Genomic DNA, 21,780 nt, shown 5'->3' on the forward strand with positions numbered 1-21,780 from the left:
TTCAGTACAGAGCAACAACCTTGCCTGCCTTCAAGTACTACATCACCTGCGCCTGTCTGATCTTCTTCTGCATCTTCATTGTGCAGATCCTGGTCCTGCCAAAGTAAGTGTGCTGCTTTGTTTATTAATGCTATACTACTATTAACATCACTGTTACCACGGTTACCTGATCTAACTCCCTGCTTTAGTGCTGTAAAAACACACCATGTAGGCATACTGTATATTTACTCAGATTCATTTTATTTAAATGAATCTGAGTAATTTAAATTACTCAGGGCCAGGGGTAATTTAAATTACCCCTAAATTACTCAGGGCCACCCCTGGCCCGGGGTGTCGAAGTCTGAGACTATATATATATATATATATATATATATATATATATCAGTACATAAATGGGAGCTGGGGCTCTGTTTGTTTCTCTGTCCCACTGTGATTGTCCCACTGTGATGTCATAAATCTCTCTGTGACATCATCCGTGATGTCATAAATCCCACAGTGACATCATCCGTGATGTTGTCAGGGATTTACCCTGACAATGTCATGAATCCCACTGTGACATCATCAGTGATGTCATGAATCCCGCGAAGCGGCCGAGTAAGCGAGCCCGCAGCCCGGGCGAGCCTAGGAGAGCACGTATCGTGCAATATCCCTAGTATACAGTATAGTCTAATATTGTTGTTTGACATACTTCAGACTATACCAAATACATAAAAAAGCTCCGCCTGAAGGCATTTATTAGTTTATGACTCTGGAAAGTGGAAACATTTCCCCAAACTACTGTATCTCTTAAGTATCTCTTTAACCAAATCACACACATTTAGGCTATTCTACAGTATGTGATCTCCTTTTGATAACTAGTGTCAAAACAACTAATGTCATTCACTGAGCCTCGCCTCAAACTGTTTGGAGCCCCCCTGGGGAGGCCCGCCAAGTTGTTCATGCGAATGTAAATGTTTAGTAAAGTAAATCTTGACTTATATAATATATAAGTATATAATATATATATATATAATATAATACAAACTGAGGTTATAAAGTGCTTGACACAAAAGAGATGGGGAACAAACAATTAAATACAGCAGACAGCAGAGGAAGACTCAAAGTTATTAAAAAAAACAAATGTTTTAACAGATACGTTATAAGAGCATTTTCTTTCTCTCTTTTCAGAACAACAGTATTGGGAATCTCCTTTGGAATGGCTTTCCTTATTCTCTCTTTGATCCTCTTCATATGTTTCATTGGACACTTTCTGGTGAGTGGTGCGCTTCTGTAAATCAACCTACTGCTATCTTTTGGACAAGGTTTTTTTATCATATTTTATTTTGTCATTTTCAGAACATCGAAAACAAAAACAGGCTCAGACAAAAAAACAACAACATACATATATCAACATTAATGTTACAACATGGCGCTACCTGCTTTATGTGCTTGTAAGAGATGTGCGTGGAATTCCATGCAAGGGGTCCATGAGTAGTCAGCTGAGCAAGTTACTTGTCGTTCTTAACCTCATCCAAGTAGGCCAGAAATGGGTCCCAGTCAGATAATCCCGAACTTCCCAAATGAATTGGTTCTCAGCAACCGGAGTCTTTCCATATGTATAACCGAGACCATGTTCCGTCAGCCACAGCTGAAAAGAAGGTGGAGAGGGGGACTTCCACTCCTTCAGAATGAGTCTCTTGGCGACAGTCGTCCCCTGTGTCAGAAACTGTTGTACAGCCGTAGGGAGGAGCAGAGAGGATTCTGAGCAGCCGAAGATGGCGAGTTCCGCCTCTGGCTGAAGGGTTATGATACATGTATATGTACATAGATACACACATACACATACATACATAAAACACTAGTCATATAGTAATACATAACAATTATGTATATATATGACAATAATTGTTGTCATATATACACTATCCCATACATAGTATTCAATAATGTAACTATATAGTTATCAAAAAGATTTTTTTTTTATGTAGTTATTCATACATACATACATACATACATACATACATACGTACATACATACATACATACATACATACATAAAACATGTAATCTAACACCATCACTACCATGTGAAAATCAGTGTAACACTCCTGCATTCCTCTCCTCCTTGTACCTTGTGAAAATCATATTTTTGTACAATATTTTAAACCGTTTTTTGTTTGGACATTGGACACGTGTGTTTGGATATTCGCTATCACTGACTGATATAAGGCAAAGAAAAGAGCGCCACCTACAGGAAATAAAACATCATCCACAGAAAATTCAATTTGGAAAAAGACAGCACAGTCCCCGCCCACAATGTTTGATTGACAGGTGATCTGCGGGAAGTGCAGTGCAGAAACACCACGGCAATGAGAGCTAAGCACCAAAGATGGAGAGAGAGAACACACACACACACACACACACACACACACACACACACACACACACACACACACACACACACTGCTGCTTTACTAAGTCCTGTCTACTTGAGCTTACACAGCTCAGCAGTGTTACCACACCACAGTCCAGGATGGAGAGGCTGAGTGAATGTGGTCTGGACTCTGTGGAGGAGAGTCATTGTTTCAGAGACCTTGTAGAAGGACAGAAAACCTGCTCTGTGATCCACGTTGTAGAAGGACAGAATACCTGCTCTGTGATCCAGGTACACTCCTACTCTGGAGGAGGGAGGGACTGAGATGAGAGTTCTGATACTCTTATGTGTGAAGTGACAACACCTGCTGTCACACTGTAATGACCAAGACTTGTCATTGTATCCAAATATACCCCCTGTTCTGCTAATATCTTTATATGAGACTGCTATTCTAACATCGCCGCTCCACTTCACCTCCCAGTAACAACGTCCAGTCAGACCCTCTCTACTCAGGACCTGAGAGCAGGAAGTGAATCTGTCTGGGTGACTAGAATATGACTGTGCTTCACTCATGTGTGTTGCTTTTCTGTCCCCCTCAGATAATAACAGCCATGTGTATGCTGTGTTTGGATCCAGTGTGATCTGATGTGAATATTGTAAGAAGTCAGCTCTGGTCTTGGGCTCTGGTTGTGGCAGTAAAACATCCACTTCAGTCACTGTCAGTGAGATCTTAGGCCGTTCCTCTGTCAGAATGACCTGTAGTTTATCTCTGACCTCTGACACAGCTGCAGTCACATCCTCAAAGTAGTGCAGAGGATGGGTATCGATCCTGGGTGAGTCTGTAGATTGACTGAGACGTGACAGTGAGGGGTAACTGTGGAGGAAGTGGATGTGATCCTCTGTGTGTGAGAGCTGCTCCAGCTCAGTGTGTTTCCTCCTCAGCTCAGAGATCTCCTGCTTCAGCTTCTCCTGAAGTTCTTCAGCCCGACTCGCTTCCTCTTTCTGCTGGGATCTGATCTGCTGCTTCACCTCAGAGCTTCTCTTCTGAATGAGACGGACCAGCTCAGTGAAGATCTTCTCACTGTCCATCACTGCTTTATCAGCAGAGAGATTCATAGCCTTCACCTCCTGTTCAAGCACCTTCACGTCTTTCTCTCTGCCTTGGAGTCTCTTCTGGATTTTTTGCCGACTCACCCCGAGCTCTTTCTGCCTCTCGCCCCTTTCTGCGGCAGCTGAGACTGTGTCGTGTCCCTTATGTTCGTCCACGGAGCAGAGATAACAGATACACTGCTGATCAGTACGGCAGAACATCTTCATCACCTCATCGTGACGAGAGCAGATGTTCTCCTGAAGCTTCACGGTGGCTTCCACCAGCTTGTGTTTCTTAAAGGTAGAGGATTCATAGTGAGGCTGGAGGTGCTGCTCACAGTAAGAGGCCAGACACACCAGACAGGACTTGAGGGCTTTCAGCTTTCTCCCAGTGCAGAAATCACAACCCACATCTCCAGGTCCAGCATAGCAGCGATCAGGAGGAGCAGCTTGGAGTCCGGTCTTCCTCAGGTCCTCCACCAACTCTGCAAACATGGTGTTTTTCACCAGGACAGGCCTCGGTGTGAAGGTCTGTCTGCACTGGGGGCAGCTGTGGATTTTCTTCTGATCCTCTTCCTTCCAGCAGTCTTTAATACAGCTCATGCAGTAGCTGTGCCCACAGGGAATAGTCACCGGATCCTTCAGTAGATCCAGACAGATCGAACAGCACAGTTTTTCCCCGTCCAGCTGAAATCCTTGCTGCGCCATTTCACTTCTCAGTGACAGTGAGTCGGATAGTTTCACTTCCTCTGAACTGAAACAAGCTGGGCTCTGCTCCAAACCAAACCTCTGTTGTTGTCTTCATGTTCATGTGCTGATCTGCAGTGAATGGGCTGGTCAGCTCTTGCACTTCACAGCATGTTTACACCCATCTTTAAACTGGCAGATCTGTGAAAGGGGAGGAACAGGAAATATGTGGAGAGAATAGAACTGGCTGTGTTTGAGGGAGGGGTTATCAGGCTTTGCTTTATTCCAGGAAGAGGAGCGTTAAAGAGGCAGTGTGTGTTTAAATACAAACTTAAAATCAATCTCTCTCCCCCCTTATCCCTGCAACATTTCAAAATAAAGTTCCAAAGCCTTGGAAGTGGCTTGTGGAAATTAACTATTTAGAATGGTTCGCTCTCTCGCTCTCTCTCTCTCTCTCTCTCTCTGTCTCTCTCTCTTTCTGTCTCTCTCTCTTTCTCTCTCTCTCTCACACACACACACACACACACACACACACACACACACACACACACACACACACACACACACACACACACACACACTTTTGTAAGAGTTTTTTTACGTAGCTGTAATAGAATAATGAGTAAAAAACAAAAGCCGCGTCCAGGGCCCCCCATCCTGCGTAAGTAGGGTTCCCAGAGTAAAACCTGGCCATTAACACCACTGGGGATAAGAAGGGGGTGGGATACTTATATATGATATAGGCCTTAGAGTACCAATCAAATATTTTGGACCAGAATCCAGATAGTGAAGCACATTACCAAAAAGCACGGCACAATGTGCTCTCTGACAACCGACACCTATCACATAGTGGCTAGACAGAAGGGTAGATCTTGTGCAACCAGGACTTTGTTTTAAATGGCAACATCACTGTTAAACTTTCTTTTGAATCGTTATATTAAAGGAACACTCCGCCCATTTTCAACCAGCTTTGTATCATTAGAACATCAGTAGTATATCAGAAAACTGTAAACGGTTTTGAAGTCTGTCATTTAATTGGACAGTTATTGAGTGTTAAATTGTGGACCAGTGACATCACTGGTCCACACTGACTCAAATTAATAACTCATTAACTCAAATCAACTCTCAAACTGTAAACGGTTTTGAAGTCATTCATCTAGTTTGACAGTTATTGAGAGTTGATTTGAGTTCATGAGTTATTCATTTGAGTTTTGAGTTTTCTGATATACTACTGATGTTCTAATGATACAAAGCTGGTTGAAAATGGGCAGAGTGTTCCTTTAACGAGAGGGCATGCATCGCCTTTGCAGGCGTACGCTGTACATTGGAACATGCACAAGAGTCTGACTTCATAGCATGGCAAACATTTTCTATTATCTTCATGTGTGCGTTTATGCATGCGTTCGCGAAGAACGCGAACATTACGCCTAACATTCTGCCTAACGTTACGCGTAATGTTACGCGGGGTGCACCAGTCAGAGCGCGTGCGCGTGCGCGCGCACGGGGAAACTACATGACACGTCAAGCGTCAAAGCATGCGTGTGTGTGACGCGTTCAGTCGATAGCTGCGCATGTTTATTGAGTCGTTTGGATCTCCACACACACACACACACACACATGTACACACACCCAGTGTTGGGCAAGTTACTTTCAAAATGTAATATACTACATTTTACTAGTTACTTTCATTTGAAAGTAATAAGTTACTTTACAATATTACTTTCTGTGTAGAGTAACTCATTACTTATTACACTACTTTTGCATTACTTTTACCAAAACAACAGCAGCAGAATGACATCGCCGCCCCGGAACCATCCCGAAAAATAATTTCAACCGCCTTGAAGTCGGTGTAAACCATCCAAAATTCTAAATGTTATTCTTTTCCTTTGTTATTGTCATCTATAGTGGTCATTTGCATAAAAACACAGTTTGTTTAGGAAATTATTGTATCTTTTTTAAATATGTGCTTTGATTTAATAAAATGTAACTCAATTTGTAACTTGAGTTACTTGACAAAGTAACTGGTATAATATTACTGAAATCCTATAAGTAATGTTATATTACTGAGTTACCACTAAAAGTAATATATTACATGTAATATGTTACTTTTGTAATGAGTTACCCCCAACACTGTGTGACACACCACATCACGATAGCTAAAGTTTAGAACCCTGCTGTCAGCTCTCTTTGGCAGTGCTGCACTTCTCCTGAGCTCCTTCCCCATAAGATACTTTTTGGGGAACTTGCTGACAGCGCTGAAAGCCTGTCCTCATGGAAGGAACATACTGATCCTTTGCACAGCCAGCTTCACTGAGATTTGTGTCTGTCAGTTTGAAGAGCATGCTGTGGGAGACGCAGAGGGAATCAAGCCTGTAACGATGGAAGCTCCCCAGATTTGCGGCACGTTAAAGCAGAGACAGCTCTTAATATAATCCACCTTCTGTGAGTCATAGACGAATAGCAAATATTTCAGCTCCAATTGAGCCACATCTAAACTAGTGTCTCATAAGGTTAAACTCAAATCGGGAAGGCATTTCTGATTTGATGGGTTCATCATTGCAGGCTGAATCAGAATCAGAATCAGAATCACTTTTATTGCCACAGTATGCAAGTTACATACGAGGAATTTGTCTTAGTGTCTGTATGCAGCGTAGCGGTCACATCAATATACAGAGATCAGAAGTAGGAAGATAACTAAAGACAATCACAAAGTTGCAAGTGCAATCAAATCGAGTAAATATATACAATATGTACATGAGTGGTGAAGTGTTCTGTGGATGATATGAATTTATGAGATTTACAGACTGAGTTAAATAGACGTTAAATAGGCAGTGGATTTACATGAATTTACAGTCGGAGTTAAATAAGAGTTTACATTGAATGTACATGAAATGTACAGGCTAAGTTAAATAGGCATTAAATGTGCAGGGAATTTGGGGGGGGGGGGGGTTCAGTTGAGTTTAGGAGGAGGTAGTGAGTATGTGTGTGTGTGTGTGTGTGTGTGTGTGGGGGGGGGGGGGCGGGTTGTTGGTGAGGTCCTTGGCGGAAGGGGTTTCCGGGCCTTGTTGGTGAGGCTGATGGCGGTTGGGAAGAAGCTGGTCTTGTGGCGGGTGGTTCTGGTCTTGGCAGACCTCAGTCTCTTGCCGTGGGGGAGTGTCTTAACCCTAGAACACTAACGTGATTTAAAGTCACACCATCACTAACGTCGGGTGTATTTCACCCGATGCAATATACCCCATAAAACATACTTCTCATCAAAATATCTTAAAGTACAACAATACATACCAAATTGAGGTACTCTTCTTTTGTTTTTAAATGTGAAATATCACAAAAAACACAAAAAAGTTTATTATGTGGGACACTATAAAAAATATGTCAAATTCGGGAAAAATGAGGTAATCGTTATAAAAAAAAGTCCCCCCCCCCCAAAAAAAAAAACAGGAGCTCCCAACTTCTCCTTCGGTCACCCATTCATGGGACTTGTGTGGTGAAAAAAAAAAAAAAGTCACCACAATACCATTGTAACTAACCCGAAGATATTTTACCCTCTATCACTAACGTCGGGTGAAAATCACCCGAACACGTAGCCGGTAGAAAAAACCATGAATGGGAGCAGGGAAACAAACCTACATTCAATGACGTCAGTGAGCATCCTGAAGGTACCTAAGGACCCGCCAACCTCAGACAGCAGCAAGACAATGAAAATCACGTGAATTCAATTGTCCGGGTGAAAATCACCCGACGTTAGTGTTCTAGGGTTAAGAGTTTGTGGCCAGGGTGGGAGGGGTCAGAATAGGGATGTTCGATATTGGCTTTTTTACCGATATCCGATATCCGATAATGTCCAACTCTTAATTTCCGATACCGATATCAACCGATACCGATATAAGCTGGCTTTTTTTCCACCAAAATTTCACGTAACAAGTTACATAATGTAGCTTAATGTAGCTGAAGAGTTTAATATATAATATGCATGTTGTGTTAAAGTTGTGTTAGAGAAGCGAGCTTGTCACCAGAAGGTCGTCGGTTCAATCCACGGGACCGGCAGGATAAATCTGGGTGGGGAAAGTGAAAAGGCAGCGCTTGCCCCTCCCTCATTACCACCACCGAGGTGCCCTTGAGCAAGGCCCTTAACCCCAACCGCTCCAGTGGAGCTGCTCAGTGGCCAACAGACTGTGGTTGTACTGGTCAGCTTCCAGGTGTGAATGTGTGTGTGTGAATGTGAACAGGGCACTCCTGAAAAAGAGAGCATTGCTCTCAGTGAGACTCCCCCTGTATTTAAAAAAAGAAAAAAAAACGGCATGAAAACCGATACCGATATTTAACGATATTGATTTTTTTATGCTAATATCGGCCGATAATATCGGTAGGCCGATAATATCGGACATCCCTAGGTCAGAACATGGTGTTACATTCGTGTTTGACTGTGTTTCTGTTCACGAGGCGTGCTAGAAATGGGCGCGGGGTGAAGCGCGGGAGGTTTAGGTTTAGGACCATTTTCCATGTTGAAAACAATGAGCTGTGTTGTTGAGGTAAAGTGCCATGTCCTGTACAAATATTGTAGCTATTGAAGCTGTATAACCTATTTTACGGACTCATCAGGTGGCGACAGTGCTCTCCAGATTAGAGAAATGTCCGGAATACAGCCTGAAAAAGCCCCGTGATCAAAGAGAAACCGCTCATGCTGCAGCCCAGAGCCATGTAGATTGCTCTGGCTGCAGCTGACGGTGCCTGCCAACAGCAGTCAATCCGCTCCCACAACTGAGCCCCTCTGCATCTGTCTGTCTGTCAGCATAGTTTCTTCACATGATTAGCCGCTAGAAAAGCAGCAGCCGACACTGAAAAGCCAAACCTTTCCCTGCAGTCCGGTGTGGCTTTTCCTTGTCGCGCTGCCTGGGAGGCGGCGCACAAAAAGCACTCCGAAAATAGACGCTGGGTGCGTGAGGCTGTGTGTTACTAGTGTGGGGAGGAGTTTGCAGCTGAGGGGGGGAGAGGGGGGTGGGGCACGCAGGGCAGCACACAACTACACCACGTCACTACATCAGAAAATATTAGCTAGAGTCAGTGAATGTGCTTGAAATGCTTCATTTCACAAAAGGCTGAATATCTCAGCTTCTAGATGGAAATGCCTGTTTTTGCTGTTTTTGACCTATCTTCTCCGGCTGATAACTAAAGAACGGAAAATGGTATCAATAAACTTTTTTTTGCTGATGATACAATAGAGTCTCCTTGTTCTTTGTGCGTGTTCGGTGTTTACATAGTAATATCACACAATATTCTGTGGGCCTCGAGAAATCACTGAAAACGCTCTGAAACTCTGGCACTGGGAGCGTCCGTTCTCCAAAAGTGGCTGGCACTCAATGAGTTAACAGACGTGGATGTCGACGGAGGCATACAACCAACGAGGCAGTTATTTCTTTCTGGACTAAAACTGTTTTGAGCTTCCCGGGCGACCCAACTCCCACTTTGGAAACCTCTGAGCTGGACCCTTTGATTGTTATAGTGTTCAGACTAAGATTAGATTAGATGTCTCTCTCTCTCTCCCTCAGCCTCTCTCTCCTCTCTCTCCCTCAGCCTCTCTCTCCTCTCTCTCCCTCAGTCTCTCTCCCCCTCTCTCTCTCCCTCAGCCTCTCTCCCCCTCTCCCTCAGTCTCTCTCCCCCTCTCTCTCTCCCTCAGCCTCTCTCTCCTCTCTCTCCCTCAGCCTCTCTCTCCTCTCTCTCCCTCGCCTCTCTCTCCCTCTCCCTCAGTCTGTCTCCCCCTCTCCTCTCCCTCAGTCGCTCTTGTCTCCCTCTTTATCTCCCTCAGTCTCTCTCTCCCTCTCTCTCTCTCCCTCAGTCGCTCCCCCCTCTCTCCTCCTTCTCCCTCTCCCTCAGTCTGACATCATCAGTGATGTCACAAGGATGTCACAATGCCTATGTATGACATCAATGATGACATCATTGATGACATCGTCACTGAACTATAGCCTTGTGTGTGGGAGTGCATTTATGACTAATGATGTCATCAGTGGGACAGACAGAGAAACAGACAGACAGACAGGGCCCTAGCTCCCATTTATATACTGATGATGATAACTTGATTGCTAAATTTTACTTTGCTTATATGAACAATATTGTGATATACATGAGTATGTTTCTCGTCCTCACCCCTCCCTTCCTACCTTTCTCCCTCTCCACCTCCTCCTTTTCACTGCTTTCTCCTCCCTTCTTTCTCCTGTTCCCTCTGTCTCAGATTGTTCAACCATGTTATTATTATTATTACCGTTATTGTTATGGTTGTGTCAGCTAGATTTAGCTAGACATATTCTCTGTGAAGCCCTCTGGGACATGCTTGCGAATTTGGGCTATACAAATAAACTTGACTTGACAGCTTTTGAAAATGAGTCTTTGCTAGTTGACTTTCCACCCTCGTGGGACACGTCAGCATGCTTTAACTATGCTTATACCATGGTCTGGGTGAATACTCGATTCTGATTGGCTGCAAGGTGTCCATTAAAAAGTGATATTGTACAGTGATAATGGACACCTAGCTAAATGGTCTGTTCACCGTTCATATCAATGCGCCATAGTTTCATCAGTGTTATCAGGAGAGCAGTTTGAGCTCTATACCCCCGTTAAGGGTTAATATGACAATTTTGGAACTTGAGAAAAAAATTGAGTCGGTCAAAGTAAGTATTTAAATCACCCCTGTGTGCTCAGTTTATCAAAAATAACTCTTATTTACAATTTTGATTTTCGTTTCGGAGATTTTTTAACCTCGCGTCATCAGGCTCTTCTCGGCGAGAAAGAGGAGATTTCCCTCGCTCGTGCACGAGCCCGGCCTTTGACACAGAGAGAGAGAGAGAGAGAGAGAGAGAGAGAGAGAGAGAGAGAGAATTTTCGTTTCGGAGATTCCCTCTCCTGAGAGAAGCCGGCTCTGTTCTGGTCAGCTGACAGAAACCGGGCTCTCAGCTGTCAACTGTCAAACCTCCTGTTTACAACTTGCAGCAACCAGCAGCCAGGCGCTCTGGGAGAGCGCGTGCTGCCTCTTATCACTGATACAAATCAAGGGGTCCACCCGCTATGCACAAATCAAGTCAAAGAGGAAAAAGACGAGATCAACAAAAAGAAAACAACGCAATGGGCAGTTAACAGCAACACACTGAGAGACGTCCTTGTACAAAACATACCTGGACTCCAACATACTGAAAGCAGATAGTTTTCACTCTACTCCTGCCTCGCGCCATTTACGTCTTATAAGACCCGCAGACGTTAACGCAGAGAGTTCTCTCTGCATGTCACCACATACAGCCCCCGCTGCTCTGTGTTACTTCCTGAAACTCGATCGCTCTTAAATGTTAATATACTTGGCCAATACGTATCTATCATACAAAATAAAGCAAGCTGCCAAACGGTAATGTCTTCATTTAATGTAGAACGCAAAACATCGTTAAACCCGCATTCCTGTGATAAAGTTAACGTTTGAGTCGGCTTTAAAACGGAGGGTGGTGGAATAGTGGGAGGGACTATTTTATTTCGTGGAAGACTGATTTACAGTATGAATAACAGACATTTAGCCATTTAGATTGCTTTATTTATTACACATGGAAATATAAATGACTGGTCTTATTGTTTTGTTGGCAAGTGACCATGGTATAAGCGGGTTAATGCACTTCGAGGTGTACATTATCACTTTTTAAGGGACTTCGCGGAGGCAACCATCCTCGGCTTCGCCTCGGACGGTTCACGCCTCTCGCGTCGTCCCTTAAAAAGTGATAATGTACACCTCGTCGTACATTAACCCTTACATAATTATGCGTATTCTTCCATTCCCATTCACAAAATGAGGGATTGACCTACACTTCGCATTTCTTGCGGAAACGTTGTCACTGTTGGAGCGCAGCAGCCGGGGGACCTTTTAAAGGTCATAGGCAGACATGTTTGTTTGATGAACCTTGTTACATATTCTGCTGGTTCTCCAACTGTGGAACTTGACCTCTCCTCCTCTCAATTAAAAAAAAAAAAAAAACGATTTTTAAGACGGCAGCCCGTCTTTATTGTCACACAACACACTACAACACATGCACGGAGGGCCACAACACACACATGCTGACGGTGGCCGGTGAAATTTGTCCTCTGCATTTAACCCATCCTGGCTTTGTCCTTTCCTCCGAGGGGCAGGCCAGGAGCAGTGGTCGCTTTCTCGTACAGCGCCCGGGGACCAACTTCGGATGTTGTCGTCACTGGTCGGATGACGATGACGATCTGATCTTCTGCATGTTTTTAGTGGGGGGGGTTATATATGGAGGAACCCCCCTGGGGAAGCACGGGGAGAACATGCAAACTCCACACAGACAGAAAGGCCCTTACGACGAGATACCGCACCTGGGCAGTAGGCACTGAAGATATGGGGGGGAACACAACCACAGCGCCCACAGTGTCCCAGGCGAGAATCGAACTCAGGACCTTCTGACTGCGAGGCGACAGCTCTACCACTGAGCCACCGTGCCCCCTAATTGGCCCCAATTGGCCCCAGGCACCATCGTCTTAATCTGCTTTGATTGAAAATCCCCAAGTCACTAGTCTCATTTGTGTCGTAAATGACTTGACTAGGTGTTGCTGCTGGACGAGAGGATGTAAACTAGAGAAGCTTTTGAAAATGTGTTCAAAAAACTAAACAGCACATCCCCACTGTGACTCTATTATTTCCCCCGATCCCGAAGAATACACTCCGCCACGCTCGGTTAGTTCAGAGTGGTATTGTAATGCGCTCCGTCACATCCACTCAGTCTCAATGATGCTCGGAGATGACCAAGCAAATGACTTTGGCTTTGATTATCGAGCCATGAGACACATTCAGCCCGAGGCAGGGTCGCACAGAGGGAACGTGATTGACTGTAAGTGGACCAGCTAGCGTTTAATGAAGCCTGGGAAGGTTTCACTTGTATTGCCTTGTCTCCCCATAAAGCAACAATGAATAGATGTAAACATATTGAAATGGTGATGGCTGTGTGCTGTGTAAGGCACATCGCTTTGGAACAGTATTTCATGAGGAGGCTGATTATAAAGTGCAGTGAGGCCTGTATCTACTGTTAAAGTCGAGGTGAACCCGTTCGTCACGTGCGTCTGAGTCCGTTTCAGACTGAAAACAAATTGAGAGGCGGACCATATACGGCAGTGATACTCAACTTGCTCCGATGGTATTGCAAAAAAAAAAAAAAAAAAAAATCAGTGATACACAACTTGCGATGGAATTGCAAACATTTTTTTTTTTTTTTTTTTACAGTGCACCTGAACGCAACATGCAAGATACCCGCTGAATAAGTGTCCAAATGTTCATGTCATTCTGACCAATACTCCACTTCTATTATAGCATTTCAGTCTGGAATATGGAATATCTTTCAATAATCTATGATTTAGCTGCTAAATTGTCAAATATCGCCGTCTGCTTGGTATCCAGGCACTTATGTATGTACTTAACCTAACTAACTTAACCTAACTAACTATCCGGTGTGCACAACATTGTCAGACTAAACTCCGGCTGACACCCCAAAAACCTACAATCCGCTGCAGAAAAATGTATATTGATTGTTTATTAACTGGCCCCTGGCCTTCTATCATTTCACGAAAGTGGCCCCCGGGCAAAGCAAGTTGAGTATCCCTGATATACGGTGTCGATGATTTGATTTGACAATTCTGTCGACTGGCTTTGGCATTGGTCAATCATGGCGTGTTCCACCCCCCAAATCGAGTGGGATTCAGCGTGTTGTCGTGCTACGCGAGTGGGATCCGCGGAGTACCAGGCAGCCAGCTGCTTCGTGCGGAGCGAGCGGACAATCCGATGCATAGGTGCTGCCCGCCCGCCTGGAATCTCCGAGGGGCGACCCCTGACTACCACGCTCTCAAGCGCGCGCCTTTTACGCTATTTCTGTAAATACAATATTCCTGGAATGCGCGTTTTTCTACGAGCCAGTTAATTTCTTTGCATTCTTAGAGATTATAGTTTTGGTTTTTTGTTCATGTTTCATGCAATTGGCCAAGTTGGTTAGTTAGTTTATGGGATAGGAATTCTGCCAGATGACAGGCACTAGGCGCCATTTTCTACTTCATTTGGAAGAGAAAATCCTGAAATGAAGATTTGATTGACAGCTGCATGTCGTGATATGATTGGTTGAAATGGGGTAGAAATCTGATAGTACTAGGTGACGTCAGCAAACTGTACATTACTGTTATCAATGAAATCTTGAAAAATGAACTTTTGATGTGAAAAAGTGTGAAAAACTAAAGAAATTATATTTGTGTGATTTTTTATTTGCATACATTATTAAATAGGTGCACTGCATACCCAGGTATTTGAACTAAAAGAAAAGAAAAGTCCTTTTTGGGTTCAGCTCGACTTTAAAAGCAGACTTAACTTCGCCCTCAGCCAATATTGATTTCATTCCTGAACTAGTGAAGCAGAACTGGGGGCGATTTAGCAAGCCTGTTAGTGCTAATGGCAGTTAGAAACAGAATCTGTGCAGTTGGTTGCATCAATCCTGGTTGCTAACATCACTTTGCGTATAATGGAATAAATTGTAGTGGTCATTTTGGCATGCTATAACCTATGCAGTGTGAGATGCATCGAAGCATGGAGCATTAAGTTAATTGGACCCCACTTCCAGTAATTGGACGCCTCTCACGATTGGTGATTGGCACAGGTAACGCCGTTAGAAGATAATCAGTCATATAACGGAGGTGCTTCACTGCGTGAGCCAGTTATGTATCGTTTCATGCACGTCATTCTGTCTTTATTCCACATCATTTGTGCCGTGTATATTCCATACATTCACGCTGGTGTATTTCTAACCTGTGTAAGGTCTGCTTGTGTCTGTTGGTGTCCCCTCACAGCACTGCAGTAAAAGCGCCTCCACGTCTTGGATGTGGCTGCTGCGGTCATCCGGCGTCATCGCCAACAAGCCGTGGCCCCGCATCACTCTCACCATGACAACCACCGCTCTGATACTCGTCATGGCCGTCTTCAACATGGTAAGCTTTTGTGTTTAGTGCAGTTAAGGGAGGCTTCAGTGAGAGTGGAGTTTAGCTCCCCTTCTCACATGCCGTGTGATTACACAAACATGCTGATAATACTACATGAATAGGAATTATGATTCGGCTTATGTTAAAGGGGCCATATTATGCATTTCTTAATTTTGTATCATATATACCGTAAATTCCGGACTATAAGGCGCACCGGTGTATAAGCCGCACCTGCAAAGTTGACTGTTTTTTACATATATAAGCCGCACCGGACTATAAGCCGCGGGTGTTTTAATGGTATTTTTTTTTTTTTTTTTTTTTTTTTTTAATTGTGTTTTAATGTTTAATTACCATATGTAAGGGTTCATGCACAGAGGGGATTGTCGGGAAAGAGATGGCTGTTTGAGGAAGCTCCCATTTATTAACATTTCAACAAAACAACATAACACAACACCACCTGTGTTGTTTTTTACAGTGCACACAGTGTCCGCGGTGTGGTGAAAAGAGGGCAAGAGAGGAAATTAAAACAGAAGTGGATTTATAGTTAGAAAGAGTGCTAAAAAAGAGAGATTTTTTTTTTTTTTTTTTGGAAAAAATCCATAGATAAGCCGCACCGTTATATAAGCCGCAGGGGCCAAAAAAGGCCAAAAAACGGGAAAAAAGCCGCGGCTTATAGTCCGGAATTTACGGTATGTTGTTACAATCTTGGGTGGTCGTATTAAACATGGGCTAAGCTTCAAATAAATAGGTGAAAGTGTTTGAATGTTACCCCCATGAACCCCCCCCTCGGACCAGGACGTTCTGTGAATGAACGGGGAGCTCTCAGTGCAAGCAAAGTGGAGTGAAGTTAAACATTGTTCCTTTGTACACGCTGGTGATTTTGTAATCATACCAACCTGTTTGAAAATGGGCAAAGTGGCCCTTGATGTTAGCTGACATGCAGTCTTTTCAGGGCCTCTCTGCTTTGTACTCAGTCAATATAGAAATACTTTCACATTGATTCCTTACAACGGAGAAAAGTACGCAGTGGCTTTTGTGCATGCTGTCTGTCATTCTGCTGAATGTGACTCGGCAGTCATGGTTACTGGCTATGGATGCTCACACAACAAAGTCATTCATGAACCACAGCGGTTTGTCAGTTTTGCATGTTCACGTTTTTAGCTTCAGGATTTATAGGGCATTTGCATTTTATGTATATTTTTATTAGAGACCAGCAGTATCAATATGCAACCCTCCCACCAGGGGTGCTGCAGGTGCTGTAGCACCCCCTAGATTTTTCCCTTTTTTTTTTTTTTTTTTTTTTTTTTTTACAAATGTAATTAAAAATATTTTGCAGTGCACTATGTTCCTTTCTTGTTTAAGAATGTTTCGGGAAATGTAGCCTATTTAAATAGAATTATCAACAATAACAATCAAGGAAGTTACATGCTTGTAGGCTAGAGAAGAAGAAGAAGCGCGCATGCACGCACATGTTGTGTTGAACCAACCAACAACCAATACGAATTGTTTAATCTGGCAATAAAGAAATGTGAACTTGACATGCTATTTTAATAGCCTACTCAAAAATGCACCTCCCACTATACAGCAAAGAGAGGAGTCAATGTTTCTTGATATATGCCATTCAGATCAGAATAATTAGTCTAGTCATTAAGTTTGCTGATAATATTTCTATCATGTTAAGTCTGTGTCATGTTAACTGGTGTATTCAGAGCAAAATTAGGGAGATATAGAGCATTATCATCATGCTATATATCTCCCTCTTTGCTCTGAATGAGTGAGAAAAGGAGAAAATACTGAATAATTACATCACAACAGTATCCTAATGTTAATTTAAAATGAGATATTCCTCTAAATATGGGAAAAAAAAGTAAAAAAAAAACATCCAAATTTTTTGGGGCGGGGCCCTTGCGGGCCCCACCGAGAGTCCCTTCCTCCCAGCACCCCCTGCTTAAAATGACTTCCAGCGGCCCTGCCTCCCACCCTTCCCACCCTAACCCATCAGGTTCAATAGTGCGGTGGCATGTTTTGAATTTCAAAAGACAAGAAAATAAGAGAAAAACAGAAAACAAAAAACAACAGCAAAAACATTACCAATGTTATCAATAGTACTGTTTATGATTCCCTACACATATAGAGGCTGGTTGAGGCTTGGGCATTTGCATTTTAATATGTAATGTTTATCTCCCTACTTCAATTTTTTTTGTTTTGTTTATTCTGCCTCTCTAACATTATTGGATATATGTCACTATGTAATCAGATGTGGAATCTCCATTCTCCTTTGCATTGTTTTTCTTTTGCCGAGCTTTTGCAGAATGTCGGTTCGCATTGTCAAAAGCCATTATAGTTTCCCTTTATCATCTGCAGCTGAAAAGAAGGAAGGAAATGCGTTTACAGATAGGGGAGAATAAATAACATTTCAATTGTTTTTCCAAATTGTCCGTTGTTTTTGTGTTTCACCGTTAACATTGGGATTGAGCTGATTTTAGGTTTACTGCTGTTTGAGAAGAACAGGGCAAACAGAGAAGGGCTTGAGCAGAGGTGTAGCCGGAGGGTTGCAGCATCATGGCGGTGAGACCCCGGTTTAGACTTTAACACAAATCGATTCCAGAGAGTGAGATTGTAATCTTGTTTTGCGCCTGACCAGGGATCAGTCGCTCAGGGGCAGATGCTTGGCTCACCTGGGCAGTCCACCCTCATCTTCTCCTGCAGGTTGGCTTTAAAGGACAGTTATTGAACGGGTGTCACTTAACTGGGCCCGTTATCGAACAAGGCCGTCTTTTCCATCAGCAATTACAATTAGGGCTGGGTATCGGTTCAAATTTCAAGAATCGATTCGATTCCGATTCACAAGGTTCCGAATCGATTAATCCCGATTCGATTTGATTGATTTCAATATCGATTTGGTTAGTGATACTAAAACATGTTTTTTGAGCTGTAACCTGAATTACATGATTGTCCAGTTATGTAACACAGGGGTTCCCAACCTTTTTTGCGCGACCGGTTGTCAATTTGAATGGTTTTAGTTGCACATATATTTACTCACCAGGTGGTGACAAAGGGTAAATAACCTTTTCATCTGTCAATAAAGACACTTTCACAATTATGCTCAGTGATTTGATTTCAGCCTATATAATTTCTAAAAGTAGATATTAATGATCAAACATTTCCATTTATGTAGCCTACAGTATTTATGTTTTTGTTTCAACTACAAACATAAATAAACGTCAACTTGAATCTATGTTTCAACTACCACACACAGCCTATAATGTTATAGCCTATGTTTATAAAAAAAAAAAAAAAAAAGATTTCTGGACATATGAATCGATATCAAAGGATTGAAATAAAAATCAATTTAAAATTGGAGAATCGATTTTTTTTAACCCCAAAATGAAACACATGTGACTTGATGTTTGCTCTGTTTATTGATTCGCTGTAGTTCTTCTTGGAGGACAGTGTGGTGCCTCCAGTTCCTGTTTACAATTCATCCAATGAGACGCTGTTTGACCCTAATGGACAACCAATCACTTTCATCGACAAAAACAATTTCTACCTTCCTGTAAGTGATGCCGTTGCACATGTATGTCAAACATATTGCATCCATTTAAACCAAATGTGTTTTAACGTAAACATATGCATACATTTTAATTTGTTTCTCTACACATTTGACCATTTGTCTCTGTCTCTCTCTCTCTCTGTATCTATCTATCTCTCTTTCGTAGTATTTCATTTACAGTTGCATCCTGGGCCTGATCTCGTGCTCTGTGTTCCTGAGGATAAACTATGAGCTGAAGATGATCATTATGTTGACGGCCGTCGTGGTTTACAACATCATTATTCTACAGACTCATGCTTCCCTGCTGGATGAATACAGCAGGTTCCTGTACAAGACTGAAATCCTTGACAGGTAGGTGTAGACAATAGAGAGAGTTAGTGGGATAGAGAGGGGCAAGGGAGAGGGGAGGAGGGTGCTGAGGGTGCTGCAGCACCCCCTGGTGGCAAGAGATGGGATTTTCGAAATTGTTGGATTTGGCGGTTCTCTTCAAAAGTGTTTGATTTTCATCATAATCTGGTGTTCCATAATAATAATAATAAGTTCAGTGTTTATGCCTGTGATGCTGTCTGTTGTAGTGTAAAACGACTAAAGGGAGAGCAGGTGGTTACATGAAAGTGAGTGAGAAAAGGAGAAGATACTGAATAATGACATATAACAGTAGGGGCGGCTTTAGCTTAGGAGGTAGAGCGGGTCGGCCAATGACGCAAGGGTTGGCGGTTCGATCCCCGCTCCCTCCCAGCTGCTGTCGTTGTGTCCTTGGGCAAGACACTTAACCCTCCTTGATTGGTATGAATGTAGACATGAATGGTATGATTGGTATGATTGGTATGAATGTAGACATGAATGATGGTGGTTCGGAGGGGCCGTTGAGCGCCAATGTGTGGCTGCCACGCTTCTGAACCACCGGTACGAATGGTGTGAACGAATAATGATTCTGTGTAAGCGCTTTGAGCCTTGGAAAGGCGCTATATAAATCCAATCATTATTATTATTATTATTATTATAATCCTAATGTTAATTTAAAATGAAATATTCCTCTAAATATGGCTAAAAGTCCAAAAAACGTCAAATTTTCTTCGTCGCTGCCCTTGCGGGCAGCACCTACAAGTACTTCCAGCGCCACTGAGAGAGGGCAAAAGAGAGGTGTGGCGTTATCGTTTAGTGGTAATCTGTTATCACTCCTGCTGGATTCTAAATAAGCAGCAAAACCAGAGTGGAGAAGAGGTTGATTATAGAAGGTAGAAGGGAAATAGGGAGAGAGGGAGAGAGAGAGAGAGAGAGAGACCCCCGCTCTCCTCAGTAAACATCATCTCCAGTGTAACGCCACAAAGCCACTCAGCAGCACTTGATCAAACAAGACGCCATCTCGTGTGTACATCACCGAGCTGACCTCCCGCTGGGACACAGAGCCGCTTCCTACAGCTGTTACTCATTTAGTTCGCTCACTTTGCTGCAGTAAAAGCGTTTTTTTTCTCTTTGTTCTTTACAAAAGGCCCCCCGTCCCCTCCTCCACGTCCTACATCACCTGCTGTGCTACTCCTGCTTCTCGCCGTAGCAGATAGGGAGAGCCCACCTCTCTTTTAATTAGGTCGGTGTCATGTAATGGTCATGCTGGATAGTGGATCAAACCCACCAGCACTGCTTCCCTACCACATTTTACTAAGCCTGAACTCTCTCATCCATCAACCAACCAATCAATCAATCAATCAATCAATCACAGTGTTTCCCATACATAAAGGAATTTATGGCGCACCGCCACAAAAGGATTTTGACCACCACAAAAAGATGTTGACCAAATGTTTTTTTTTTTTTTTTTTTTTACAGTGCACCTGAACGCAACATGCAAGATACCCGCTGAATAAGTGTCCAAATGTTCATGTCATTCTGGCCAATACCTCTAACCCTAACCCCCCATAGACCAGCAAGAACTTAATGCTGGTCTATGCTGTTTTTTTCAGCAGGGTTTACATTGGACTGTGAATAGGTGATTGTCCTTTCTCACATTGGACTTCATATCGGACTGTGAATACGGTGATTGGATGATGAGATTGGAGTTTTAGGCCTCCGTGCGGGCCTCAGGTACCGCCACAGCTGCGGAGATGAGTGAGGCAAACCAGCGTCATGTCAGATGCTTGATAGAAAGTAGCCTTCAGGGCCTAAATAAGTAATAAGTCATAGTAGCCATCATTGGACAATGTTAGGGTTATGCCATGAAGAAGTAGTGCTTCTTGAGCAATGTTGGGCAAGTTACTTTCAAAATGTAATATACTACATATTACTAGTTACTTTCATTTGAAAGTAATAAGATACATTACAATATTACTTTCTGTGTAGAGTAACTTGTTACTTATTACACTACTTTTGCATTACTTTCACAAAAACAACAGCAGCAGCAGAATGACATGGCGCCCCGACAGCGTCCCGAAAAATTATTTCAACCGCCTTGAAGTCAGTGTAAACCGACCGAAATTCTAAATGTTATCCTTTTCCTTTGTTATTGTCATCTATAGTGGTTATTTGCATAAAAACACACAGTTTGATTAGGAAATGATTGCATCTTTTTTAAATATGTGCTTTGATTTAATCAAATGTAACTCAATTTGTAACTTGAGTTACTTGACAAAGTAACTGGTATAATATTACTGAAATCCTATACGTAATAAGTTATATTACTGAGTTACTGCTAAAAGTAATATATTACAAGTAATATGTTACTTTTGTAATGAGTTACCCCCAACACTGTTCTTGAGTCGGTTGAATGAAACAAGATGTTGAGGTAAGGCTGCTAAGTGCAACTCTGTTGTTGCGGTCAGCTGAAAATGTGCCATTGCTCTGAGGCAGTTGGCTTTCTGTAAGTACACAGTAGGTTGTTTTATTAGCCTCAACTGACACATTAGCCTCCCACAAAGCACATAATATTATGGTCATTGGTATACAGTTGCTTCAGTATATAGCCCAATTCACATTCATCTACGAATAGCGCTAAACATCACCACGGCCATGGTCTAACAGAATAGCGCAGGCAGCTGTTTTCAGGCCTGTGCCTGAATTACCCATACTTTGCTTGCAAATAAGGTCCTTACATTACATTACATTACGT

General features: G+C 42.8%; 2 protein-coding genes across 2 annotated transcripts in view; one reads left to right on the forward strand and one right to left on the reverse strand.

The window, feature by feature from the left end:
• The window catches only part of LOC310800191 (adenylate cyclase type 2-like), a gene marked incomplete at its 3' end in the record, with an annotated part of 173,109 nt that overhangs the window by 116,180 nt on the left and 35,149 nt on the right, over positions 1 to 21,780 (forward strand). The window contains exons 13-17 of the mRNA XM_083662776.1: positions 6 to 103; positions 1,168 to 1,252; positions 14,999 to 15,136; positions 18,564 to 18,683; positions 18,847 to 19,031. Coding sequence (XP_083518902.1) covers positions 6 to 103; positions 1,168 to 1,252; positions 14,999 to 15,136; positions 18,564 to 18,683; positions 18,847 to 19,031 — 626 coding nt within the window. The remainder of the gene's footprint in view (positions 1 to 5; positions 104 to 1,167; positions 1,253 to 14,998; positions 15,137 to 18,563; positions 18,684 to 18,846; positions 19,032 to 21,780) is intronic.
• LOC310800192 (tripartite motif-containing protein 16-like) lies at positions 1,364 to 4,165 on the reverse strand. The gene has a single exon (XM_083662777.1). The coding sequence runs from the start codon at positions 4,148 to 4,150 to the stop codon at positions 2,465 to 2,467; it is 1,686 nt and encodes a 561-aa protein (XP_083518903.1). The 5' UTR covers positions 4,151 to 4,165; the 3' UTR covers positions 1,364 to 2,464.

The sequence above is a fragment of the Poromitra crassiceps genome (assembly GCF_964638095.1).
Source record: "Poromitra crassiceps genome assembly, chromosome: 29".
Taxonomy (NCBI): domain Eukaryota; kingdom Metazoa; phylum Chordata; class Actinopteri; order Beryciformes; family Melamphaidae; genus Poromitra; species Poromitra crassiceps.

What these genes read in the sequence shown, in the direction of transcription:
- LOC310800192 (XM_083662777.1), bottom strand. Translation starts at nt 4,150, where the DNA reads ATGGCGCAGCAAGGATTTCAGCTGGACGGGGAAAAACTGTGCTGTTCG.